The sequence below is a fragment of the Callithrix jacchus genome, chromosome 8 (assembly GCF_049354715.1).
Source record: "Callithrix jacchus isolate 240 chromosome 8, calJac240_pri, whole genome shotgun sequence".
Taxonomy (NCBI): Eukaryota; Metazoa; Chordata; class Mammalia; order Primates; family Cebidae; genus Callithrix; species Callithrix jacchus.
This window is the reverse complement of record NC_133509.1, coordinates 99436289-99463127: the sequence shown is the minus strand read 5'-3', so window position 1 is coordinate 99463127 and position 26839 is coordinate 99436289. Positions and strand designations below refer to the sequence as shown.

Sequence of the window (26839 nt, the reverse complement as noted above, 5' to 3'; positions counted from 1 at the left end):
TATCTTCCTTAACCCTGAAGTTCAGTGGGAAATAATTATGAAGAATCTGTCTGCCCTCTGAGCAAATGGGACCCCCCTGCCTCAAACCCCAAAGCTCCAGGGAGATGGCAGCTTCAAGGTTGTGTGGTTCTAACCTGGCAGCTTATCTGAAGCGTGCCCATAAAGGAAGCCCCTCCCTCATTTTGTTCTCCTTCCCCCTGTTCCTTCCAGGATACCAGCCTTGTGACCCCCAGGTCATCCACGACCGCATCAGCCACCTGGAGCAGTGCTTCGGGGAGCTGAGCAACATGGCAGCTGGACGGAAGGCCCAGCTGGAGCAGTCCAAGCGACTCTGGAAGTTCTTCTGGGAGATGGATGAGGCTGAGAGCTGGATCAAAGAGAAGGAGCAGATCTATTCCTCCCTCGACTACGGCAAAGACCTGACCAGCGTGCTCATCTTGCAGCGCAAGCACAAGGCCTTTGAGGATGAACTCCGTGGGCTGGATGCCCACCTGGACCACATCTTCCAGGAGGCTCATGGCATGGTTGTGCGCAAGCAGTTTGGGCACCCACAGATCGAGGCCCGCATGAAGGAGGTGTCGGCCCAGTGGGACCAGCTGAAGGAGCTGGCTGCCTTCCGCAAGAAGAACCTCCAGGATGCTGAGAACTTTTTCCAGTTCCAGGGTGATGCGGACGACCTGAAGGCTTGGCTGCAAGACGCCCACCGGTTGCTGTCTGGTGAAGATGTGGGGCAGGACGAAGGGGCCACGCGGGCCCTGGGGAAAAAGCACAAGGATTTCTTGGAGGAGCTGGAGGAGAGCCGTGGGGTGATGGAGCACCTGGAGCAACAGGCCCAGGGCTTCCCTGAAGAGTTTCGGGATTCTCCAGATGTGACCAATCGGCTGCAGGTTCTGCGGGAGCTCTACCAGCAGGTGTTGGCCCAGGCGGACCTGCGCCGACAGAGGCTGCAGGAAGCCCTGGACCTATACACAGTGTTTGGGGAGACGGATGCCTGTGAGCTGTGGATGGGTGAGAAGGAGAAGTGGCTGGCCCAGATGGAAATGCCAGACACCCTGGAGGACCTGGAGGTTGTGCAGCACAGGTCAGAGTGAACTCATCTTTTCCTCACCTCCATGTACCCAGGCCTGGGCACTGTTTCCCACCTTGTTTGATAATAGTCTAGTTTCTGGCCTGGGCACCGTCTCCCACCTAGTTTGGTAATAGTCTCCGACCTGGGCACCGTCTCCCACCTAGTTTGGCAATAGTCTCTGGCCTGGGCACCGTCTCCCACCTAGTTTGGTAATAGTCTCTGGATCAGCAAAGGTCTTTTCGAGAGACCCTGGGATACCCTTTGTTGCAAAGTCCTGGCATTGGGAGTCATGAGTTCTATTCTGGCTCTGTGGCCTGGGGTGCTTCACCCACTGGGGTCTTCTGTTCCTCAAACAAAGGGAATTTATCTAGTCCAGTTATTCAGTTACTTTTCAGCTATAGCAGTCTTTGCTCAAATCAATTGTGTATGGAACCCCCATGTCACACAGAGGAAAAATGGAGCTGCTCTGGTGAAGAAGGTTGAGAGGCCAGGACCCTGCCAGCTATAGCTTTCTGTGGCAGTCCCTAAGCCAGAGGACTCTGAGGGGCCACAGAGACAGTTTGCAAACCCCCAATCTGCAAGGCCACCCTCACTCCTGGTGTTCTAATTCCGTCAGCAACTGAGATGGTGAGGTGTGCACCAGTCTGCAGCATCTCAGCAGCCAAGGCACAGAATTCAGGGAATCAAGGAGGAGAGGCCACTCTTTGGAGCAGTGCCAAGGTGGTGCTGCACTGATGCTGGAGAGTCCTGGGTTCTTACTCTAGAAGGACCAGCCATCAGAACCACAAATTCCCCCCGAACACCACCCCAGCAGCTTTTCCTTATCTTACCCAGGAATGGAGCACCTGGCTTCAAAGGGTATCTTTTGGATTAAGATGTCAGAGCACTGGACTCAGAGTCCAAAGGCAACAGCCAGAAGAGTGGAGGCCTGGAAGGTGGCCCCTGTGACAATGGAGACCCCCCCACACATACACAGTAACCTCTCTTCAGCCCTCCCTCCTCTTCATATGTCTCTGTTGAGCCAGAAGCCTGTGTAGTAAAGTAACTGGCTCTCTCTGGGCCTGTTCCAGGCCATCCTAACCCATGAAATCAGACCCATGAACCAGGAAAGAGGGCCAGCCTATCTGTCTTCTTCTTCCTGCCTCACCTGGGCAAATGGTTTAGGCAGTGGAAGGAGAAAGCAAGAGCTACATGCTCTGGAGACTGGGTGCCACTGGCAAGGAAGTATCTGCTGCTGCCTCACCCATCCTCATTTTCCTCTGCCCATATCAGGTTTGACATCCTGGACCAGGAGATGAAGACTTTGATGACCCAGATTGATGGTGTGAACCTCGCTGCCAACAGCCTGGTAGAGAGTGGCCACCCACGCAGCGGGGAAGTGAAGCGGTACCAGGACCATCTGAACGCCAGGTGGGGTATGGGTAGGGAAAGGGGTGGGGGACATTGTCTATCGACACCTGACACACTGCTAGGGGCCAGGCCCAAAATTTAGGCCACCTACTACGCACCAACATTTCTGTACCCTCAAGATTCCTTTTTTTGTTGTTTGTATTTTTGAGACTTTAGAATCTCACTCTGTCACCCAGGCTGGAGTACAGTAGCGCAATCTCAGCTCACTGCAACTTCCACCTCTAGGGTTCAAGCTATTCTCATGCCTCAGCCTCCCGAGTAGCTAGGATTACAGGTGTGCGCTACCATGCCAGGCTAATTTTTGTATTTTTAGTAAAGACAGAGTTTCACCATGTTGGCCAGGCTGGTCTCATTCCCGGCCTCAAGCGATCTGCCCACCCTGGCCTCCCAAAGTGCTGGGATTACAGGCATGAGCCACTGCATCTGGCTAACATTCCTGTCTTTCTCAGCCACAGTCCCCTTCCTAGTAGTACTGGAGCTGTAGCAGCAAGGAGCAATGATCGAGGGGGTGAGCAGCCCAGGGAGGGAGAGAGATGTGTCCTCCAAGGCTCAAATGCTGTGCCTGGGGAGGGCGGGTGTGTGTGTGTGTGTGTGTGTGTGTGTGTGTGTGTGTGTGTGATGGAGGGCACATCCCTAGTGTGCCCAAACTTAATCAGGCCATATGCTTCTCATACTATATTTCCCCTGACATTCTTGGGCAGAGAAAATTGCTTTCTGAGAGCTCTTAAATACTGTCCATAAAATAATGCTCTTGCCTGTGCTAAATGCAGTATCGATAACGAGGCTGGCTTGAATGAAGAGGAGAATTAGCAGGGAGCCTTGAGCCAGCTTTGTGGCCAGAACAAAAAACAGGCCCCGAGGAGCCTTTAGAGATGGGTGCTTTCAGTGTGGGGTGTAATTGCCCACGCGTTCCCAGAGGATCTTTGAGGACACAGCAAACGCCTGCATTCCCTGTTTTTACCCTGGGCCCTGCACAGGCAATGCCATGTGTTCACCACCTCTTCATTACTCCGGCCCTTCCCCACACTTGCCCTGCCTGAGGCAATCTGGGAGGTGGACTTAGGGAAGACTCTGTTGTAAAGAAGGGGTCAGCACAGTGGAGACTCCACTGGGAGGGAGGGGGTAAGGGGAGGCAGTGGTGACCAGAATTCTTTAGAGCCACTAGAATGGGGTGATTGACTTAGCTGCCCAGCTGGAGAGTGCAGTTCAGGAGATTCCTTTGTCAATCTGATGTTTTACAAAAAAGAGAATCCCTCTTCCTTCTTCTTTCACTGTAGGCAATGAGTTTGTGTGTCTTGGTGGGCAGGAGGTGGTAGAGATTATGGCAATTACTGCGTAATGGAGGCAACTAGAGCAGGTCTAAACCAGAGAAACTTCCTGAGAGGAAGAACTCATCACCTCAACAATGAACTATAGTCTGAGAATGTTGATCTTTACAGACCCCTAAAACATACCCCATCCCCGGTGAAAAATATCAAGGTAATCCTCCCATCCTTAAGTGAGAAAAACCCTGAGGCACGAGATTAAATTAAATTTGGGACTTGAAAGGGACCTGAGAAGTCACCATCTAGCCAGCGATGGGGAGCTCACTCCCTCACCACGCAGCCTCTGATTTGGGGGCAACTTTTTTTGGTTAAAAAGTTAGCTCTTCCATTGAGTGGAAGTCTGCCTACTTGAAATGTGTACATATTGATTCTGGCCCTGCCCTTGAGAGATATCAAACTTACCCTGACTCTTCTTCCGTATGTAGCTCTTCAACTATTTTTCAGAACAGCAGTCATTCTACTCCTCCACCCCCAGTGTCACCTCGTGCCTCTGTGGTTCTCTCTCCCAGGATGCCTTTTCCCTCCCTCTACATATTCCAAACCCTGTCTCTGCCATGGGCCAGTCCAGGTCACTTGCTTTCCAGTTTTCTGGATGAAAAGCCATCTTTTCCTCCTTTGTACTGGTTTTGAGCTTCACCTCTTACCTTATCTGCTAATTATTTTTGTCCCCCAGACTTTCCTTCTAGACCATGTAAGCAGACCTATATCTATACATGTTTCCCAAAGGCTTTGCACACCAAACACATTTTCGAGACTCCCCCTGTTTGGAATAGTATTTTCCTAGCTATGCCCTTGGATTACCCTTTATTCAGGTCTCAGCTTGCATGTCAGCTTATTGGTGTGGCCCCCAGTCACCATCCCATTGAAAGTAGCACATCCGCCCTCTCACCGACCCCCTTGGCTTCTATATTGTTACCTTCCTTTATGTTCTCTTTGCACTTATCACCACTTGATGGATTATAGACTAGTTTATGTCTCTAACCACTTGAATGAAAGCAAGGATTTTGCATTGTTCTTTATTAATTAATTTATTTATGTTTCATAGAGACAGAATCTCACTCTGTTGCCCAGGCTGAAGTGCAGTGGCACAATTCTGGCTCACTGTAGTCTCAGCTTCCTAGCTCTACTGATTCTCCTACCTCAGCCTCCTGAGTAGCTGATGCTACAGATGCACACTACCATACCCAGCTAATTTTTTGGGTTTTTTTGTAGAGATGAGGTCTCACTATGTTGCCCAGGCTAAACTCCTGGGCTCAAGTGATCCTCCAGCCTCAGCCTCCCAAAGTGCTGTGATTTATAGGCGTGAGCCACCATGCTCAGCCAGCATTGTTCTTTGCCATATCCCTAGCACCTAGGTCAGTGTCTGCCATAAGGCATGTGAGAATTGTTTGATAAATGCTTAGTAAACTGGGACAAAACTAAAATTTTTCTGCCAAGCTTATGTGTGAGTCATTCAAATACTTGATGAATGTGTGATCATCTTTTACCATAGGCATTCCAGTTGAAGAAAAACCTGGCCCAGGACCAAACCTGGACTCTTGATGTTGCCTGACTGGTGCTAACTAGAGTGGCTCTATCAGCCTCCTCCATCTCAAAGACAGTGCAGTGGAGGGACAAGTGTAGGCTTGGGAAGCAGACTAGACCCAAGCCCCAGCGCATCTTCATGTGGCCTCCACCCAGTGGTTGCAATGAGGCCACTCCAGGAAAGGCCTAGAAAAATCACGGAGGCCTCTTGCCTGGGGACACAGCCAGACCCTCTCCCAGGAACACCTCCCTGCCGATTCCAGGGGTTCCAAACAAACTTGGAGAACACTCCTTGATTTCCCAGCCTCAGAGCACCATCTGCATGCTGGACAGGCAAAGAATTCCCAGAACAAAGGGTCTTCATGGTCTAAGATGGGAGCTGAGAAATCTTCCGGTTCTCTCTCTCCTCTCTCATATCCCTGGTCTCTCCCAGCCTGTCTCTCAGATCTCTCTGCAGACCTTTCACATCAGACTGGCTACTGTTGTCACACCTTGGGAATGCCAGTAGTACACTCTGCCCAGTCCATCTGCCTAGTCCCTTAGCCTCCATCCTCTGGGAACAGGGGACAAAGATGAATGAGAGACTTTGTCCCATCCTTTAATTGGTCACTCCAGTGGAGGCCCTAGGGGTGTGTTCACTGACTGTGGCTTTGTGTCCAGTGATAGGTTGTGTGGAGGTCACATGAGCGACTGTCACTCTGTTGCCCCTTCCAGTTCCCTTAGTCCTCCCCTCTGCCTGGTAGGTGCTGTGTACACAAAACTTTATGCTATGTTATTAGCTTGTCTAAATTTTTCTCTAAATCATACATCCCACAGGGCAAGGTCTGGTTATGTTTCTATTCTCCTAAAGGCCAGCAAATGCCTTATACCCTTGTGGGTATTCGAGAAAGATAGGTTCAATTACAGAATGAGCAGTCAGCTTGCATGTTACAGTGATGCAGAATGAGTGAACCTAGGCCCGAGGGCAGTGTCCCTGGTGGTCTGGCCCAGCTGATGGGCAGCTCTTTGAGAAAAACTTATTGTATTCTATAGAATGACCCCCAGGCCTCCAGGCATCCGCTAGACCTTAGCACATTTCTGTGTTTCATAGCCACACTTCACTGGGAGGTTAAGATGATATCACTCATTTAAATTATCATCACAGCTTATTCTTCCTCATTCTCATCTTCCCTCTCCTCTTATCCATCTTCTTTTTCACGGGGAGTCTTTTCTCTTAGATCCAAGGTGATCTTTTTTAGGGCCTAGGATATTTTGAATGTGGTCTTGGGCATTTACATGGTTCCTCTAAGGCAGCTGGGCACCCTATGTTCTGAAGCATTCTTGAAGTTAATGTGAACCTTCTAATTATTTTGATAGTTCATAAACTCTGGGGAAATTGCATATATTTGCCTGAAATCCAACTACATGCATAGCCTTTGCTTTCATGTATCTTTACTTATGGTGGAATTACATCACTAATTGCCCTCTGTGGATCGAAAGATCTGATTGACAGTTACATATGTCTTGAGTAAAATTGGATAAGTGAATTTTGCTCACCACACTTTGTTAGGTGGATAATTTTTTTCTTTTTATCATACAGAGTCGGTGGGGGGAGACTTGTGGGAAATGTGAGGAGGGGTCAGCCTCTCCTATGGGAAGTTAAGGGAGAAGGTGTCTCTCTCCTCCGGGCTGTGTCCCCATCCGGCAGGTGGCAGGCATTCCAGACCCTGGTGTTGAAGCGGCGGGAGGCCGTGGACTCGGCCCTCCGAGTCCACAACTACTGCGTGGATTGTGAGGAGACCAGCAAGTGGATCACCGACAAGACAAAGGTAGTAGAGTCCACAAAAGACCTGGGGCGGGACCTGGCAGGTGTCATCGCCATCCAGCGGAAGTTGTCAGGGCTTGAGCGCGATGTGGCTGCCATCCAGGCCCGTGTGGATGCATTGGAGCGTGAGTCCCAGCAGCTAATGGACTCACACCCTGAGCAGAAGGAGGACATTGGCCAGCGGCAAAAACACTTGGAGGAGCTGTGGCAAGGCCTACAGCAAGCCCTGCAAGGCCAGGAGGCCTCACTGGGGGAAGCCAGCCAGCTGCAGGCCTTCCTGCAGGATCTGGATGACTTCGGGGCCTGGCTCTCCATTGCCCAGAAGGCCGTGGCCTCCGAGGACATGCCCGAATCCCTCCCAGAGGCTGAGCAGCTCCTGCAGCAGCATGCAGCTATCAAGGATGAGATTGACGGGCACCAAGAGAGCTACCAGCGTGTTAAAGAGTCTGGGGAGAAAGTGATCCGAGGCCAGACGGACCCAGAGTATCTGCTTTTGGGCCAGCGGCTGGAGGGCCTGGATACGGGCTGGGATGCCCTGGACAGGATGTGGGAGAGCCGCAGCCGCACCCTCGCTCAGTGCCTCGGCTTCCAGGAGTTCCAGAAAGATGCCAAGCAGGCTGAAGCCATCCTCAGCAACCAGGTAGAGAGGCATTCAGGGCTGGGACAAGCAAGTGTCTCAGGGCAATAGCACTCATGGTGAGTCCACAAATGTGCTATAAGGCTCAAGGCCCACATTACTCTTGTGTTGGACTCTGTGTTCACTCATGGGGGAAATCTTTGTTTCCCATTAGGTGCATTTTCCATCCCTAATGCATTAGGTGCATTTTCCGTCCCAAACTATGCCTTATTCTTGGGTCTTCAGAGGCTAGAGATGTGCATTTTGCCCTGGGTGGTTAGCCTTCCCTGTGGCTTTAGGCACACTGTTTATTGGGTGCCCTGGGGTAGGGGTAGAGTCAAGTCCTAGGGAGTAGCACCTCTTTCTTGTGCTCCTCTAGGGGGCTTGTTCATACCGTGGCCTGTGTGGCTGCATGTGGTGCTCCCACTTGGCAGGTGTGCTCATCACCTCCTCCGTGTGTCTTCATGCCTTGTCTGGAAACTTGCTCCAACAGGAATACACTCTGGCTCATTTGGAGCCCCCAGACTCCCTGGAAGCTGCAGAGGCTGGAATACGGAAGTTTGAGGATTTCTTGGTGTCTATGGAGAACAACCGGGATAAGGTCTTGAGTCCTGTGGACTCTGGAAACAAGCTGGTAGCTGAGGGAAACCTGTACTCAGACAAGATCAAGGAGAAGGTGCAGCTGATTGAGGACAGGTACTCTCGGGCCCCAGGGCCACAAGGCCCCCAGAGCCACACAGGGTAGTGGTGCCACTCGAGGACCCCATACTCGGCACTATTGTGACTGTGTCTTTGGCTTTCTTTCCAGGCACAGGAAGAATGATGAGAAGGCCCAGGAGGCCACTGTCCTACTGAGAGACAATCTGGAGCTACAGAACTTCCTCCAGAACTGCCAGGAGGTGAGGCTCCAGCAAGGAGTGGCTGCTTTCCTGGAGATTCCTTTCTAGAAACAGAGTGCCCTTGAGGCAGGAAGTCCACAGGAATTCTTTCTAGCTCAAGAGCTGTGGGATTCCATGAGCGGGGACCTCTGGGTACTTCATTGGGTCATCCTCTAGAATCTTCGGTTCCACTGTTTTGGTTGGTTTGTTGGTTTGTTTGTTTGTTTGTTTTTTCAAACCTGAAAAATCATCTTTAATCTGTCAAATCTAGGCCAGAGTTTCTTAAGAGTAGTCTAAGGACAGCCTATTTTAGAATCACTTAGGACCCAGTCTGGGCCAGCTTCAAATATGTGTGACCTGTGTTACACCATGTGCTTAGCTTAGAAGGGTCCTGGGCTTGGTTTAATGCTCTACTCTTGCCGTCTTGAAATTCTTTATGCTTTTGAACATTTTGCACTGGGCCTTGCAAATTATGGAGCCAGTCCTGGCCCTAGTTAAAGCAGACCCCTGGATCTCACTCAGGCCAGATGAATCAGAACTTTAAGGGGTGAAACAGAGAAAGAAGCATTTTAAACAAACCTACCAGTTGGAAAACTGCTGGCTCAGAAGGTCCTTGTTCAACCTGGGGCCAGCTATATGAGGAAGGTCTTTAATCCGCCTTCCCAGCTCCCTCCATTGATAGTACTTTCTACATGGAATGGGGTTTTCCCTGACTTCTTTCTTGTCATACCCCTTTTCTCTCAGCCCAGACAACTTTGTTTTCATCAACCTCTATCCTTGGCTTCTTCCTTAAATAAAATTTTTTCCTGTGTTTATCAAGGATCTCTCACCCTACTACCAAAGGATGGATTTATCCATCTATCCAGTAAACACTCGGGTTCCTAGAATATGCTAGGCCCTGTCCTAGGTCCTTGAAATCTGGAGAGAAGAGTAAAGTATCCCTGGTCTCACACCACACACACTCTAGTAGGGAAGATGCACCTGTGTCCACATTTTAGCCCTGGCCTGTCATGGGTAAAGTTGCCTGTGCTGGTGCAGAGGGATCCAGAACTGCAGATGAGTTCTCTTCTGTACTTGCACCTCCTCCCTGTGGCCTTCTCCTTCTGCAGCCAGGGATGGGCAGCAGGTATGGCCCTGCCAAAGAAATACACTCAGGGACAGTGGGGCCCACTCTTTATGCACACAGCTCACTCTCTGGATCAACGACAAGCTGCTGACATCTCAAGATGTATCCTATGATGAAGCACGAAACCTTCACAATAAATGGCTGAAGCACCAGGCGTTTGTGGCAGAGCTGGCTTCCTATGAAGGGTGGCTAGAGAACATCGATGCGGTAAGTAAAGTGAGTGGGGGGGGGGAGCGCTCTGCTCAGATAAGCTTGCCTGGATGGGGTTTCACCCAGGGCATGGACACTGTCCTGAAGCTTGCTGACAGTACAAAATGTGACAGCGAACAACTTCTCTAAATAGTAGTTAAACCTTCAGAGCTCCTGATACAGTCGGTCTTAGTATACCTGGTCAGAATCAGTGCCTCTTCTGGGTGAGAGGCTACCCAAGAGGAGGTCAGTAAGGCAAAGAATCTTCATAGAATGTGAGTAGGGCTCAACTGAAATTGACTCTGAATCCCCAGCCTTAGCATGGGTGTCCAACTTTTTGACTTCCCTGGACCACATTGGAAGAAGAATTGTCTGGGACACACATAAAATGCTAAAATGCATTAACACAGTAGCTGAAGAGCAAAAAAAAAAAAGCTCTCTGCATACATAATTTTCATAATATGCACCACCACAGATAAGGAAGAAGTCCTCCTATTCAAAGGGTTGGACACGGCTGGTAGCGGAAGCAGCACTGGGGGCAATGACGCAGGGAGTCTGCAGCATGGAAGCTATAGACAGGGGTCAGCTGGTGTGAAAAAAAATATTCCATACACATCCAGGTACTGTGAGTTCCTGAGGTTGTGCGCTAACCTTCACTGACCTCCTTCAGTTACTAAAGTTGCCTTGTCTGGCTTTTATCTGCACGGATGTATCATTTTTGGGTGGGTACAGTGTGATATAAATTGGGCTTAGGAATCTATATTACTAATAATAGTTATTTATTTATTTTTTCGAGATGGAGTCTCTCTCTGTTGCCCAGGCTGGAGTGTAGTGGTGTAGTCTTGGCTCACTGCAACTTCTGTCCTCCGGTTGAAGCCCTTTTGTGTCTCAGTCTCCGGAGTAGCTAGGATTACAGGCGCATGCTACCACACCCAGCTAATTTTTGTTTTTTTTAGTAGAGACTGGATTTTGCCATGTTGGCTAGGCTGGTCTCAAACTCCTGACCTCAAGTGATCTGCCTGCCTCAGCCTCCCAAAGTGCTGGGATTACAGGCGTGAGCCACCACGCCTGGCCTAATAGTTAATATTTATTGAGTGTCTCATAATTGCCAAATACCGTGCTGAATGCTTCCTTTGTCTTTAAGAATTTAGTGCTCACAACTCCACTGGGAAGGTCCTATTACAACTCTCATTTCATAGAGGAAGAAACTGAGGCACAGGGAGGTTAAGAAGTCAGTCTGATCCTAGGGCTACTTTTTCATGGACAGCCATGGTAGAGAGGAGCAAAGGTAGTGATTACCAGATATAATTCCAGCCACATTTTGACTTGTCCACGGGGCAAACTCACTACAGAGGGGTCCCTTGGTTTGCCATCTGCAAGGAGTGGAAACATCCACTCCCCAGTGGTTCTGCCCATCCAAATGATGAGGATTAATGGCTCCCCTGGACCACTCTAATCATCTTGCTTATTCCTCCAGCCTTGTGCAGGACAGTGCTGGAACCCTGGTGAGGGCAATGGAAAGCAAACATTAATAACTGCTGTCCTGGCACTGGACACTGAAGCACTAACTAGATGTTCTCAGTGTCCTGGGCTGTCCCCAGATTCAATGGGATCTTCTTCCAATGTGGCCCAGGGAAGTCAAAAAGTTGGACACCCATGCTAAGGCTGGGGATTCAGAGTCAATTTCAGTTGAGCCCTACTCACATTCTATGAAGATTCTTTGCCTTACTGACCTCTTCTTGGGTAGCCTCTCACCCGAAGAGGCACTGATTCTGACCAGGTATACTAAGACTGACTGTATCAGGTATACTAAGACTGACTACCCTCCTCTTGGGTAGCCTCTTGCAACCATCAGGAACAGAGCTACTCCAAGGCCCTGTCAGCCCAGAGTGTGAGCTCTCCTCTCTTGCCCCCCAGGAAGGAAAGCAGCTGATGGAGGAGAAGCCCCAGTTTGCAGCCCTGGTGTCCGAGAGGCTGAAAGCCCTGCACTTGCTCTGGGATGAGCTGCAGGCCACCACAAAGGAGAAGACCCAGCGCCTCTCAGCTGCCAGGAGCTCCGACCTGCGCTTGCAGACCCATGCTGACCTCAACAAGTGGATCAGCGCCATGGAGGACCAGCTTCGGTCAGATGACCCGGGCAAGGACCTAACCAGCGTCAACCGGATGTTGGCTAAGCTGAAGGCACGTGAGCGGGTTGTAGACTCAGAAGGTTAGGATAGAAGGGATCATGGAAGCCAACCTGAACTTTTGTTTTTTAATTTTAGGTTTGGGGGTAAATGTGAATGTTTGTTACATAGATAAACACATGTCATGGGGATTTGTTGCACATGTTATTACATCACCCAGGTTTTAAGCTCAATACCCAATAATTACCTTTTCTGCTCCACTCCCTCCTCCCAGCCTCCCCCATCAAGTACATCCCAGTGTCTGTTGTTTCCTTGTGTTCTTAAGTTCTTTTCATTTAGCTCCCACTTATACATAAGAACATCTCATCTGGTATTTGATTTTCTGTTCCTGTGTGAGTTTGCTAAAAATAATGGCTCCAGCTCCATGTTTCCACAAAAGACATGATCTCATTCTTTTTTATGGCTGCATAATATTCCATGGTGTATATGTACCATATTTTCTTTATCCAGTCTGTCATTGATGGGCATTTAGTTTGAGTCCATGTTTTTGCCGTTGTCAACAGTGCTGCAGTGAACAGTTGTGTGCGTATGTCTTTATGGCAGAATGCTTTACATTCCTCTGGGTATATACCCAGTAATGGGATTACTTGGTCAAATAGTAGTTCTGCTTTTAGCTCTTTGAGGAATTGCCATACTGCTTTCCACAATGGTTGAACTAATTTACACTCCCACCAACAGTGTATAAGTGTTCCCTTTTCTCTGCAACCTCACCAGCATCTGTTATTTTTTGACCTTTTTTTTTTTTTTAAGACAGGGTTTTACCATATTGGTCAGGCTGGTCTCAAACTCCTGACCTCAGGGGATCCACCTGCCTCAGTCTCCCAAAGTGCTGGGATTACAGGCGTGAGCCACTGTGCCCAGCTTGACTTTTTAATAATAGCTATTCTGACTGGTGTGAGATGGTATCTCACTGTGGTTGTGGTTTGCATTTCTCTAATGATCAGTGATGTTGAGCTTTTCTTCATATGTCGTTAGCTGTATGTATGTCTTCTTTTGAGAAGTGTCTGTTCATGTGCTTTGCCCACTTTTTAATGGGATTGTATGTTTTCCTCTTGTAAATTTAAGTTTCTTATAGATGCAGGATATTAGACCTTTGTCAGATGCATAGTTTGCACATATTTTCTCTCATTTTATAGGTTGTCTGTTTATTCTGTTGATAGTTTTGTTTGCTGTGCAGAAATTCTTTAGTTTAATTAGATCCCATTTGTCAATTTTTGCTGTTGTTGAGATTGCTTTTGGTGTCTTTGTCATGAAACTTTGCCTGTTCCTATGTCCAGGATGATATTGCCTAGGTTGTCTTCCAGGCTTTTTATTGTTTTGGGTTTTACATTTAAGTCTTTAATCCATCTAGAGTTTATTTTTGTATATGGTGTAAGGAAGGGGTCCAGCTTCAATCTTCTGCATATGGCTAGCCAGTTCTCTCAGTACCATTTATTGAATAGGGAGTCTTTTCCTCATTGTTTGTTTTTGTCAAAAGCTTTGTCAAAGATCAGATGGTGGTAGGTGTGTGGCTATTTCTGGACTCCCTATTCTGTTCCATTGGTTGATATGACTGGTTTTGTACAATACCATGCTGTCGACTTGTAGTATAATTTGAATTCAGGTGATGTGATTCCTCAAGCTTTGTTCTTTTTGCTTGGGATTGCCTTGGCCACTCGGGCTCTTTTTTGGTTTCATATAAATTTTTAAATGATTTTTCCAGTTCCTTGAAGAATGTCCTTAGTAGTTTGATAGGAATAGCATTGAATCTATAAATTGCTGTAGGCAGTATAGCCATTTTAATGATATTAATTCTTCTTATCCATGAGCATGAGATGCTTTTCCGTTTGTTTGTGTCTTCTCTGATTTCTTTGAATACAATCTGAACCGTTAAAGTAAGCACTCCTGTTCTTCGTCTTAACCCGAATTGCTTTTATCATGCAAAACGTCTTCTGGTTTCTAATCCATCTCTGACACCTTTTGCAGTGGGTAGCACAGAGATCCAAAGGGATGCATGAGAAACAAGACAAGTACTCAGAGGAGGGAAAGATGAGTGGGAGTATCCAGAGAGACTTCTTGGAGGAAGCTGAGCTCAAACTGGGCTTTAAAGGATGGGTGGGAGGCAGATGAATGAAGATGGAGGGGCTGTCCAGGTACTGATACCGTCCCCTTGTGTTTCAGCGAGTGGAGGACCAAGTGAATGTGCGGAAGGAGGAGCTGGGGGAGCTGTTTGCCCAGGTGCCTTCAATGGGAGAGGAGGCAGGAGACACAGACTTGAGCATCGAGAAGCGGTTCCTGGACCTCCTGGAGCCCCTGGGGAGGAGGAAGAAGCAGCTGGAATCATCCAGAGCCAAGCTGCAGATCAGCCGGGACTTAGAGGATGAGACGGTGCGTGGGCTGCAGCTCCTCCCTACCCCCTGAGGCTGAGCCACCAGCTGCCATCAGAGTAGCTGGCTGCCACCCAGAGCAATTCTTGGCAGCAGATGACTGGTCACCTCTCCTTATCTCAGAGGGTTGTTGTGAGGATTACATTAAATGGAAAAGTCAAGCCAGTGCTTTTGTTGGTAAATCACTGTTCACTTGCTGGTATTGCTGATGAAGAGCATGGCCTTTGGGGTCAGACAGACTTGGGTTTGAGATCCAGCTACATTTCCTTCCCACTGTTTGACTAGAAGCAAGTTATCTGGAATCTCAGTTCAAAATTCCCAAATATTCCCATCTATAAATGGGGGCTAAACCTGATGAGGTGCTGGGAGGAACTGGGGAGACACTGTCAGCAAAGCTCTGCCCTGCCCATGGTGAGCACTTGGGAAAGGGTGGCTGTGATTGTCATCAGCTCTCCCCCGCCTTCTGGTCTCTGCAGCTCTGGGTGGAGGAGAGGCTGCCTCTGGCCCAGTCAGCCGACTATGGCACTAATCTGCAAACTGTGCAACTGTTCATGAAGAAGAACCAGGTGAGTCCTGCCTCACCTTGCCAGCCCCACCCCCTCCTCCCCAACCCCACCTGACCCCACAGTGGGTAGGCCCAGCCCTGACCTGCAGAAAGCTAGCAACAGCAGATTATTGTGCTTGTTGGTAGCTTTGGGGTCTCCAAACCATATTGGCAGTCTTATAGCAGAAAGAGCAGATTTTGGTGATTTCAGAGCAAATTCTGGGAGGATCACAGAGGAGGGAGGAGTCCTGGTACTTGGGGATTTGGGGCCATTCAGCCTCCATTAGGCACAGATGAATGTAGGATCTCGGAGGCCCTGGCCTGGGGGTTGATATGCTTCAGGAGCTGTGTATTCAGTGTATTCAGTGGTCTGCCTGAGAATAGGGCAGTAACTCCTGGTCTCTCTCCCACAACACTACCTTGCCCCTCTTCCAGGGCTGAGCTTGGCATGTGTGGTGTCCTTGGGGTAAGTAGGCCCCATTTCTCTGGACATGTGAGGATATTTGTGGGGCTCAAATACCATTAGGAAGCCACTAACTTTGGACTCTGAGCCCTTGGAGCAGATATCCCTTTGCTTTTTGGCACTTGCTTAAACTCCTGTGATTGGGAACTACTGTGGCCCTGGTCAGGATCCTGGGCGTGAGCAGATGCCAAGCACTCCCTCTTGTATCAGGGCTGTGGTGGGAGCCTGAATCATGCAAGGAAGCTGGCTGTGTGGGGTCGCAGCATCCAGGGGATGGCCACAGACCCTTCTTGGACAGTGTCCATCCCTTTGCATGCTCTTTGGGTCAGCAAGGAGAGCCCAAGAACTTAGATCCCAGAGAAGAGCTACATGTCCCAGAGGGCCCTGTCAGTATTGCAACTCCTTAGGGAAGGAAGGTCATGGCAGACAGCACTCCCTTCCCCCAAGACGGTAGCAGCTGACATCTGCTCACAGAACGGTTTGAGCCCAGCAGCTGTGCAGAGGCCTGGATTATATTCAGAGAGGTTTCTTCAAAGCTGCATTAGGTCCTTTGCTTCTGGTTGATACGATCTGGTCACAGAGGGGCCAGCAGCCACATGCAGGGACCCAGGCTAGAAGATGATAGAAATCCAGCCTCAGTTAATGCCACAACCTTCAGCCAAAGGTGGAAGGCTGGTAGTAGACAGTATCCTTGGGACCTTCAGTTTTCTTAATTGTAAAATAAGCCACTCTAGTTTTTCCAACACTAAGCTTTTTGATTCTGTGCAGTCTCAATAAGTGTTATTGTTCAAAGGTTTTTAACTCTCTTGGCTGGCCGTTGCTTTTTCAGGAAAAGGGCAAGACAAGTATGGTTGGGGTTCCCCTAACCAAGAAGGGAAAGACAGCCTCTTGGAAGAGTGTGACTGCCCTAGTGAAACTACTTTAAGCTCACCTGGGTAAAACATAAATCCAGTTTTATCATGTCCTCACTTAAAGCTCTCTACTGCAGTGGTTCTCAAACTCCAGTGTGCAACTCCTGTGACAAGCCCTCTGGGTGAGTTTACACAACTTAACCCAGCGCCATCCCCAGACCCACTGCATCAAGCTCTGGGGATTGAGCCTGATAATCTGCATTTCTAACAAGGTCCCAGGTGATGCTGATGCTGCTGGTTCAGGACTCCACTTTGGAGACCACTGCTCTTGGGGCTATTCATTGCAATTAGAACAAATTCCACAAGGTACTACATGAAGGGTTCTCACCCTTGGCTGTATATTCAAATCACCTAGGGAACTTTTAGACAGATGAATGCCCAGGTCCCATCTCAGATCAGTCAGGATTTCTGAGGGTAGGCCTCTACCTGCATCTATTTCCCTAGATTATTAAATGGGCAATGAGGATTAAGAACCAGTCTTGGCTGGGTGCAGTGGTTCCCACCTATAATCCCAGAACTTTGGGGGGCCGAGGTGGGTAGATCACTTGAGATCAAGAGTTTGAGACCAGCCTGGCCAACATGGTGAAACCTCACTCTACTAAAAATACAAAAATTAGCCAGGTGTGGTGGCGGGTGCCTGTAATCTCAGCTACTTTGGAGGCTGAGGCAGGAGAGTTGCTGGAACCCAGGAGGCAGAGGTTGCAATGAGCCGAGATCACACCATTGCACTCCCGCCCAGGCCAACAACAGTGAGACTCAGTCTTATCTGATCTGGCCCCTGCCTGCCTCTGTCTCTCAGCTCTTCTCATTTGCCCTCCTTCATGGTATTCCAGCTCTTCTGGCCCTCTCCATGGCTCCAGACCGGCCCAGCTCATGTCCAGCTCAGAGCATTTGTACTTGTTCAGTACTCTTGCCAGGAACACTCACCCCAAGATCTCTGTGTGGTTACCTCCCTCCGTCTCAAATGTCTCCACAGAGCGGCCCTCCCTGACTCCCTTAGCTAAAGTGGCTGCCGCCACATCACAGCAGACCTTCTGCATCCTGTTGCTGTTTTTCCTCATAGCACCCACGGAGGAAGGCCCAGCCTATATTTTCATTCATTTGCATGTTTACCTTCTATTTCCTCTACCAGGTTGTAAGCTTTAGAGTGCAGAGATTTTTGTTTCTTTGTTTCTATAGTGTCCCTATTACCTAGACCAGGGTCCAGTACATAAAAAAGAACTTAATACATAGTTGTTGAATGAATGAAAATAGATAAGAAGACATTATACGTAAGATCAGGAAGAAGACATTATGGGTATGCACAGATACTAGAAAGTAACTGCTTAAAAAGAAAGAAATACCTTTTTAGGCCGGGCACAGTGGTTCACACTTGTAATTCCAGCACTTTGGGAGGCTGAGGCGGGTAGATCATCTGAGCCTAGGAGTTCGAGACCAGTCTGGGTAGCATGGCAAAACCCCATACCTACAAAAAATACAAAAAGTTAGCCAGATGTGGTGGTACATGCCTGTAGTCCAAGCTACTTGGGAGGCTGAGGTGGGAGAATCATCTGAGCCTGGGAAGCTGAGGCTGCAGTGAGCTATGATTGTGCCACTGCACTCAAGCCTGGGTGACTGGAGTGAGACCCTATCTAAAAAAAAAAAAGAAAGAAATTACTTTTTAGGGCACCATGCAGGGGTCATAAGATCTCAGAGTAAAGAAGCAAATGAGGCTGGGCGTGGTGGCTCACGCCTTTAATCCTAGCACTTTGGGAGGCCAACGTGGTGGATTGCCTGAGCTCAGGAGTTCAAGACCAGCCTGGGCAACATGGTGAAACCCCGTCTCTAAAAAAAATTTTTTTTTTAAAGAAGCAAATGGAGCTGAAAGCATGGGTTGTTTGAATACAATTGCAGAGACTACAGGAAATTGTAAAAATTGAGAGTCTGAGCCTAAAGTGTAAAAATGCATTTTGGCAGGTTATTTGACTTGTAGTGTGGTTATTTTGTATATATTTAAATGCTGGTCATCACTGTACTGCTCACATGGACTGCTCTTGCCCCTTGCCTTCCAGTGTTAAAGACCACGTGAAAATTACAGAGAGGGAAGAAACAGATAGCGAGGTATGCAGAGCTCAGGAGCCCACACACCAGCCACAGGTAGCCCAGCCTCTAGGACGCAGAAAGCAAGTAGCATGTGTCAGGGCCTCCTGAAGAAAACATGACCCAGCTGCCAGGGTGGGAGGAAGAGGCCATGTTAGTGACCAAAGGCTCAAACAGGGACTAATGCAAGCCTCACAAAAAATTTTACAAATGGAAGTGGGGAAAACAAAACAAAAGCTGAGACTGTAAACAAGGGGCTGCTGTCACCTGTTCTTTTAGAGGGAAGGCGAAAACTGTGCCCACCTGAGCTGCTGGGTTGTATGGATCCTGCATAAATGATCCTGCATAAATCCTGCAAAAGCTTTAGAATAAGATATTTTTTAAAAAGGCCATTTTTCTTTTCCTTCCAACACATACACCTAAGGAATCAAGCTCTGCTGAAGCATAGGAAGATAGGGGACTGTCAAGCGCACAGGCTTCCGGGTCAGGTGGAGCTGTGTTCAAATCTGGCTCTGCCAGCAAGTGACTTCACTGCTGCATGCCAGTTTCCACATGCTTGTCTCAGCAGGCCACCTGAGGGTGCACAAATGATGCAGGTGAAGTGCTTAGCAGCCCACAAGAGGTCCTTGGTAGTTCTTATCACTATCATCTGCTCTGCTCCAGTAGCAGGGGGTGAGAGGGACCAAGAGTGTCAGACCAGTGCTGTCACTGCAGAAGCAACCTCCCCTCCAGCCCCCCACGTTGGGAAGGCCCTGCCCCGAGCCCTTCCTTCTGGCCACAGACGCTGCAGAATGAGATTCTGGGCCATACACCGCGGATTGAGGATGTGCTGCAGAGAGGGCAGCAGCTGGTGGAGGCGGCGGAGATCGACTGCCAGGACCTCGAGGAGCGCCTGGGGCACCTGCAGAGCTCCTGGGACAGGCTGCGGGAGGCAGCGGTCGGAAGGCTGCAGCGCCTGCGGGATGCCAACGAGGCACAGCAGTACTACCTGGATGCGGGTGAGGCCGAGGCCTGGATTGGCGAGCAGGAGCTCTACGTCATCTCCGATGAGACCCCCAAGGTCTGTTCAGGCAGTGGGTACCAGACAGGATACCGAAGCAGGAGGAAGAGGTGGGGTAGGCTGTCAGTGGGAAATCTTGTACGTCCAACTGTGTGAGGGGTGAGACCAGGAGAGGGGCACGAGGAATCCACGGACGCCCTGCCCTCCCTTGGTGCCTCCTCCAGCACAGCCCTGCAGGGCACACACTGCAGCCAGATGCCTCCTGTTTCCCCACTGAGGTTTGCTCTGACCCAATGGTTCTCTACTTTTCTTTACCATGGATTCTGTACTGGTGAACTGCTATGAAAGGGATGGGGTGAGAGGTGACAGGCAGAGGTCTCTCAGAGCTGGAATGTTATAGAATGTTTTCACAGGGACAGGGGTTAGGGTCTGAAGGGAAGGGTAGATGTCAGATATGAATCGGGGGAGTCCGGAGTGGAAGGGAGGGCTCGGGCATTGCTGGGAAATCAGAAAAGCAGGAAGGGAATGTGTGCAGCTCTCTTGAGGGATGTCCCACAAGTCTGCTCCCCTCCTCCCTCCTTCGGGCACCTCCAGGAGCTGGGCCACAACTTGCCAAGGGAGGGAGCATGGCTGGGCTGAGCTCTGGTGCTGATGGTCTGCTGCCTCCTAGGATGAAGAGGGTGCCATCGTGATGCTGAAGCGGCATCTGCGGCAGCAGCGCGCGGTAGAGGACTATGGCCGTAACATCAAGCAGCTGGCCAGCCGGGCCCAGGGCCTGCTGTCTGCAGGCCACCCTGAGGGGTGCGTGTGCCCCCTTGGGAGACTTGGTCAGGAGATGGGCATTGAGCCAGGGGCCCACCGGCCAATGTCCCTTCAGATCTAAGAGGAAAATGGAAACAGTTTTCCCATCAAATATGGCTGGAGAAAGCTGCTGCGGGACTGGTGATTGACCCAATTTCGTTTTATGCCTTGGTTTTGTGTGAGTCACCTCCAGCTGGGCCAATGAGGCCCTGGTTTGCAAAAAGATCAGAGAAGGGGATAGCAAAACTACCCTCTTGGTGACCAGAGAGCACCAATTTTCCGAAGAGTTACAATATGCTAAGGACGCTGCAGACTACTTGAGCTTTTCTTTTTATGGTCCAGAAGGTCTCCAGGACTTCACAGTCCAGGCAGAACCATGATGCTGGAGTGCAGGTGGAAACCTGTGCCCACCCGGACTGTGAGGTTGTGTGGATCCTGCATAAATAGGAGCCCACTGGGCCACAGACCATACACTGCCCCCAGCCATGGCCCTGTCCTTAGCTGCCATTAGGGTGCCTACCACTGTGGGTCCCCAGACATTTCCCTGGGAGCCACAGGGTCTGGGTCCCTAGTATGGCCTGTCCCTCTCTGCAGGGCTGAGCAGAGCTGTTGCTGCAGGAGCCCCACTCCTGCAGCTGTGCCCCCAGCTTCCCTGAAGAACAATGGAGGTGTTCCCATTTTCGCTTTTCCCTATAAGCTTGCTAGAGTGCGGGGCACCACAGGAGGCACCCCTCCAGGACAGAACCCCAAGACACACTGTGTCATCCCCTGAGGCTAGGGTGTGGCCCCTTCTCCCCAGTTCTTCCACTGGCAAAGCCTCTGTCATTTCTTCAGAGCTTCACTCCCTACCTATCCCTGCCAGGGGGCTGGTGAGGCCTAGGTCAGCTCTGGGTTCATGGCTGCCATCTCTGAGGGCTTTCTTGGTTTTGAATTCCAGGGAACAGATCATCAGGCTTCAGGGGCAAGTGGACAAGCACTATGCAGGGCTGAAGGATATGGCGGAAGAACGCAAGCGCAAGCTAGAGAACATGTACCACCTGTTCCAACTCAAGCGCGAGACTGACGATCTAGAGCAGTGGATTTCGGAAAAGGAGCTGGTGGCCTCTTCCCCAGAAATGGGGCAAGACTTTGACCACGTGACTGTGAGTAGCCACAGCTCCTGCTGTCTATGTCTTTCTCTAATGCAGTAGATAGATAGAGCCAGCCCTCACTCTAGACACACAGAAAGCTGCGAAGGATGCGGCCTCCCTGGTGTGACACGGGACCAGCGGGCCTGCCCTGGAGAAGGTGTGAGAGCGCAGCTCCTGGTGCTGAGGTCACTGCCTAGGAAAGTCTGCAGCTAGGCTGGTGACACCCGTAACCCGTGCCCCCCATAACCGCATTTCTGTCTGCCCCACATCCAGCTGCTGCGGGACAAGTTCCGGGACTTCGCCCGGGAGACTGGGGCGATTGGGCAGGAGCGGGTGGACAACGTGAATGCCTTCATCGAGCGACTCATCGATGCGGGCCACAGCGAGGCCGCCACCATTGCCGAGTGGAAGGACGGACTAAACGAGATGTGGGCGGACCTGCTGGAGCTCATCGACACGCGCATGCAGCTGCTGGCCGCCTCCTATGACCTGCACCGCTACTTCTACACAGGCGCCGAGATCCTGGGCCTCATCGACGAGAAGCACCGTGAGCTGCCAGAGGATGTGGGGCTGGACGCCAGCACAGCCGAGTCCTTCCACCGGGTACACACGGCCTTCGAGCGGGAGCTCCATCTGCTGGGCGTCCAGGTACCTCAGTCCCCTGCCGCCCACCCACTACCAACTTCCAGGAGCCCTGGGTGTCGGTCCCCACGTGGCTGTTAGTGGGGAAACCTCTAGGATGGGTGCCAGGAGGTGTTGCCGGCTTTGAGAGCCAGGAGCTCAGGGCAGGGAGCAGTGACTTTCAGATGTTCTTTAGCTTCAGAAGTCATTCTTTAAACTGAATCCTCACAAAAGGCCAGTGCATACAATACTATACGGTACAGTTTCTCCAGTTGTCCAGTATTACTAGTGAACACGTGCACAGCACTTTTCTAGCACCATGTACTGTTCTGAGCAATGTATGTAGCCACTGAACCCTCACGGCCATCCTGTGAGGCAGCTACTAATATTCTCCGTACTTTGTAGATGAGAAGAGTAAGGGGTAGAGGGCCCATATATTTCCCAGGAACATGTGGGTACGCAGTGGAGCCAGGGCTCAGACCCTGGAAGTCTAGCTATAGACCCCACACACTTAGCCACCAGGCACGTCAGCCTTTCCACATGGGAGCTGGAGAGCCCCCAATTTCTATTGCTCAGACCCCTGCCCCATCCCTGGAGTGCCATCTGCAGACCCCTCGAGCCTCCCAGAGCTTGGTGTGATGGAAAGGGCAAATGCAAGGGGGCCCCTGTTGCTGAGGGCTCCCCTAGCTTCCAGTGCAGCAGCAGGAGGTGTGCTGGCTGTACAATCCTAGGCCAGCCCAGCAGGATTTGGGGATGGAACACCAGGGTAGGCTGAGCCCCTAGTTCATCCAAAAGGGGACCTCTTAGGGATGTTTCCTCCAGCTGGAGTGGAGGGCCTGGTGTGTGTGGCTATTGTACTTGGGGATGCCAGGGCCCCTGAGATAGTTGTAGCCCCGCTGAGATCTTCGGAGTGAGGTTTCATTGTTCCCAGGGCCAGCCTCAATCAGGGGATCTGGTGAAGCCCTTTCATTAGAGAGGCAGCACACAGGCTGGTTAAGAATGGGGACTTGGGAGCATGGTGTAGTATGAGGGACCCTGGACCAGTTACTTAGCTTCCCTGTGCTTCAGTTTCCCCATCTCAGAAACAGCAGTAGTAATAGTACCTCCTTCATGGGGTTGTTGGAAAGATGAAGACAGTTCATCAATACAAAGTGTTTAGAATAGTGCCTGGTTCATAGTTCCTCTCATTAGTATACTGTTGAGATCAAAGGGCATGGAGCTCCTCTCACTCCCAAACCTTCACAAAGTTCAAGCAGTATCTTGGGTAAACAGGTGTCAAAGCAAGGGGCCTTCTCCTACAGCACCCCCTGGGTGAAGGCTGAAGATCCTACCTTCCAGCAGTACCCTAGGCATGGAGGCCAGGAGGAGGTCGCTGCCTCTCCAGTCCTAGGCCCACAGCACCTAGGGAGCAATGTCCAGGGAACAATGTCTGGTGTCGCCTGACCACAGGTACAGCAGTTCCAGGATGTGGCCACCCGCCTGCAGACAGCATATGCCGGGGAGAAGGCAGAGGCCATCCAGAACAAGGAGCAGGAGGTGTCTGCTGCATGGCAGGCGCTGCTCGATGCCTGTGCCGGGCGCCGGACCCAGCTAGTGGACACGGCAGATAAATTCCGCTTCTTCAGCATGGCCCGTGACCTCCTCTCCTGGATGGAGAGCATCATCCGGCAGATCGAGACCCAGGAGAGGCCCAGGTGAGGGGAGTCGCCTCAAGGCAGAGGCAGTTCCACTCCAGGGCAGGTGAGCCTGGCCAGTCAGGGTGCTGCACTGGGGCTCCTCCCTGGAGGGACAACCTTGGACTACTGGCCCATGAAAATCCCTGGGGGAGACTTGAGGCCTGAGACTGGACCCAAACAGAAATGGCCTGGCTCAGCTTCTACTGGGAGGACCAATCGTTACAGAGTCAGGAGAGTCCTGAGGGTAGGGAGAGAGACATCTGTCATTCAGGGTCACCAGTGGGCACAGTGACCATGCTTATCAGTGAAATAAGCAACCCACCTGTCTAAAGCTGGGCAGGTCTAAGACTGCACATTCTTCTCCCAGCCCTGGGATGTGAGGGGGGCCTTCCCCCAAAACTCAGGAAGGAGTTCATTGTCCATGAGAGGAGGAGTCGGGCACTTGGCCAGTGAGAGCCCCCACAGAGATCAGACCACTCTGTCCAGTCTGTGTCACTTCATCAGTTATTGCTGATCCGTCTCCATCCTTCTGCCCCTATGGTGTCTGTCCTGATGGTCATACTTTTACTTTTAACATCCTTATGGAAATATAATTCACATACCACACTTCATCCATTTAGGGTGTATCATTCAATGGTTTTTAGTATATTCACTGTTACACAGTGATCCCCACAATCTAAGGTTAGAGGATTTTCATCACTCCATCCCTATTAGCAGTCACTCCCCATTCCCCTGTCTTCCCAGACCCTGGAAACCACTACTTGACTGTCTCTCTAGATTTGCCTATTCTAGATATTTCATGTAAATGGAATCATACAGTATGTGGTCTTTTTTTACTGGCTTCTTTCCCTTAGTACAATGTTTTCAAGATGCATCTACATCATAGCATCAATCAGCACACCATTCCTTTTTATTGCCGAGTAATATTCCCAGGCTTCTTTGGGGTTCCTGTTCTCCCTGCCCATGCTCTGGCCACTGAGCAATGGAAGACATAGGGCATCTGTTCCTGCTGGGACTGGGCTGGTGGAAGACTTCCTGGCTGGCCAGAGAGAGAGAAGGGAACAGGGGCAGACTCCCACAGGCAGGGGGAGGTGGCCCCCCTAGTTGGGACACAGAAGCCGTCCAGAGTGACCCAGAGTTCCCTTCTTCCCTTGTCTTCCTGTCCCCCAGGGATGTCTCCTCTGTGGAATTGCTCATGAAGTATCACCAGGGCATCAACGCAGAGATTGAAACCCGGAGCAAGAACTTCAGTGCCTGCCTGGAGCTTGGCGAGTCTCTGCTGCAGCGGCAGCACCAGGCCTCAGAGGAGGTGAGGGGACTGCAGGGACAGAGGCGAGCCCCTCCCTTTCTATCCCTACTTGGGCCAGCCAGGCAGCCTCCTTAGAGAGAGCTGGGTCTGTGGCTTTTCTGAGGAGCTTGTTTTGCTCTCACTCATGGAGACTGGGGCTACACACAGGCCTGGGGATCGGAGCCCCAGCAAGCACACTCTGTGCCTTAAGGAACTGGTCACTTAGTAAAGGAGAGCAGGCTCTTACCTGCCTAACACCCACAGGTACACACACTTTGGAGTTGGTGACCTCATTTAATAGGAGAGGCGCATGGGCCTCAGAGAGCTTAAGTAATTTGCCCCAGGCTGCACAGCTGGCAAGTAGCTGGGCCAAGACTTGAAGCCAGGACTGTGGGACCAAACCTGGCATTCCTTGCAGGACCCATCTGTGCACTGCCTCAGATGGGGAAGGGTGAGCCAAGACCGAGCTTTTCTCCCTTTCCTCCCCATAGATCCGTGAGAAACTGCAGCAGGTGGTGTCCAGGAGGAAAGAGATGAATGAGAAGTGGGAGGCTCGCTGGGAGCGGCTCCGCATGTGTGAGTACAGCCCCAGAGCCAGGGGCGGGGGGCAGGAGTACCCCTGCTGGAGTTGGGAAATGCGGAGGTGCCACTATGGGTGGATTTTCACTACTGCCTAGAGAGGAGCCCCCCACAGCATCCGCTCTTCAGCAAAGCCCCGGGGCCAGGGGCCCCAGCTGTCCAGGCAGAAGACCCGAGTGGGCACGCTACTGCAAGCCTCACTCTAACCAGCCAGCATGCCCCCACTCCCTGCCCATTCTCTGCCCCACATGCCCCTAGCCTCATGCCCGGGCTGGTGTGTCTGCAGAGGTATGGCCTGGGGGTGGGGTTGGGGTAAGGCTCTCGTACATCCCAGACATTCGTCCTGAGGACTGTCAAGCCCAAAAGGGGCTCTTCCCCCTTCATCTGGGTGCTAAAGAGAGGCAGGGGAAAGCCACCACTCAGGGAGGAGCTGTGAGCCAAGAACCCCCAAGAGGTCCCCTGGCCTCTTCTCTACCATCATGTGAGATAGCCAAGGGTTGGGAAGAAGGCTCAAGGCAGAAGGCTCCTTCTCAGAGACATTGAAACTACATTTTGTTTTCAAAATAGTTCTAATTAGTGAAAAATATAGTTTAAAAAATATAACTATTGGGTCAGACATGGTGGGTGATGTCTATAATCCCAGCACTTTGGGAGGTCGAGACAGGAGAACTGCTTGGGCTCAGGAGTTTGAGACCAGCCTGGGCAACACAGGGAGACCCTGACTCTACGATAACAAAATAATTTAACTGGGCATGGTGGTGCACACCTATAGTCCCAGCCACATGGGAGGCTGAGATGGGAAGACCATTGGATCCCAGAAGGCTGAGGCTGCCATGAGTCATAATTACATCACTGCACTCCACCCTGAGTGACAGATTGAAGCCTTAGCTCTAAAAAATATAACTATTGTGGATCACGCCTATAATCCCAGCACTTTGGGAGGCCAAGGTGGGCGGATCACGAGGTCAGGAGTGCAAGACCAGCCTGGCCAACATGGTGAAATCCTGTCTCTACTAAAAATACAAAAATTGGCTGGGCATGGTGGTGGGTGTCTGTAATCCCAGCTGAGGCAAGAGAATCATTTGAAACTGGGAGGTAGAGGTTGCGGTGAGCCAAGATTGTGCCAGAGGCAAGAGAATCATTTGAAACTGGGAGGTGGAGGTTGCGGTGAGCCGAGATTGCGCCATTGCACTCTAGCCTGGATGACAGGGGTGAGACCCCATCTCAAAAAAAAAAAACCATTGTGAAGAGGGG

The 26839-nt window shown here is 50.7% G+C and overlaps 1 protein-coding gene across 5 annotated transcripts in view; it reads left to right on the top strand.

The window, feature by feature from the left end:
* Nucleotides 1-26839, top strand: part of SPTB (spectrin beta, erythrocytic) — a 137407-nt gene that overhangs the window by 88986 nt on the left and 21582 nt on the right. For 4 of the 5 annotated variants that reach the window (XM_078335107.1, XM_078335109.1, XM_078335108.1 and 1 more), the window contains 16 exons: nucleotides 211-1081; nucleotides 2342-2479; nucleotides 7016-7772; nucleotides 8242-8444; nucleotides 8557-8647; nucleotides 9813-9959; nucleotides 11859-12122; nucleotides 14288-14494; nucleotides 14970-15059; nucleotides 19272-19550; nucleotides 20161-20291; nucleotides 21229-21433; nucleotides 21695-22069; nucleotides 23492-23736; nucleotides 24889-25027; nucleotides 25498-25582. In XM_078335107.1, the coding sequence (XP_078191233.1) occupies nucleotides 211-1081; nucleotides 2342-2479; nucleotides 7016-7772; nucleotides 8242-8444; nucleotides 8557-8647; nucleotides 9813-9959; nucleotides 11859-12122; nucleotides 14288-14494; nucleotides 14970-15059; nucleotides 19272-19550; nucleotides 20161-20291; nucleotides 21229-21433; nucleotides 21695-22069; nucleotides 23492-23736; nucleotides 24889-25027; nucleotides 25498-25582 (4227 nt within the window). Of the gene's footprint in view, nucleotides 1-210; nucleotides 1082-2341; nucleotides 2480-7015; nucleotides 7773-8241; nucleotides 8445-8556; nucleotides 8648-9812; nucleotides 9960-11858; nucleotides 12123-14287; nucleotides 14495-14969; nucleotides 15060-19271; nucleotides 19551-20160; nucleotides 20292-21228; nucleotides 21434-21694; nucleotides 22074-23491; nucleotides 23737-24888; nucleotides 25028-25497; nucleotides 25583-26839 lie in introns of all 5 variants that reach the window. The other variant, XM_054240020.2, reaches the window with a different exon arrangement.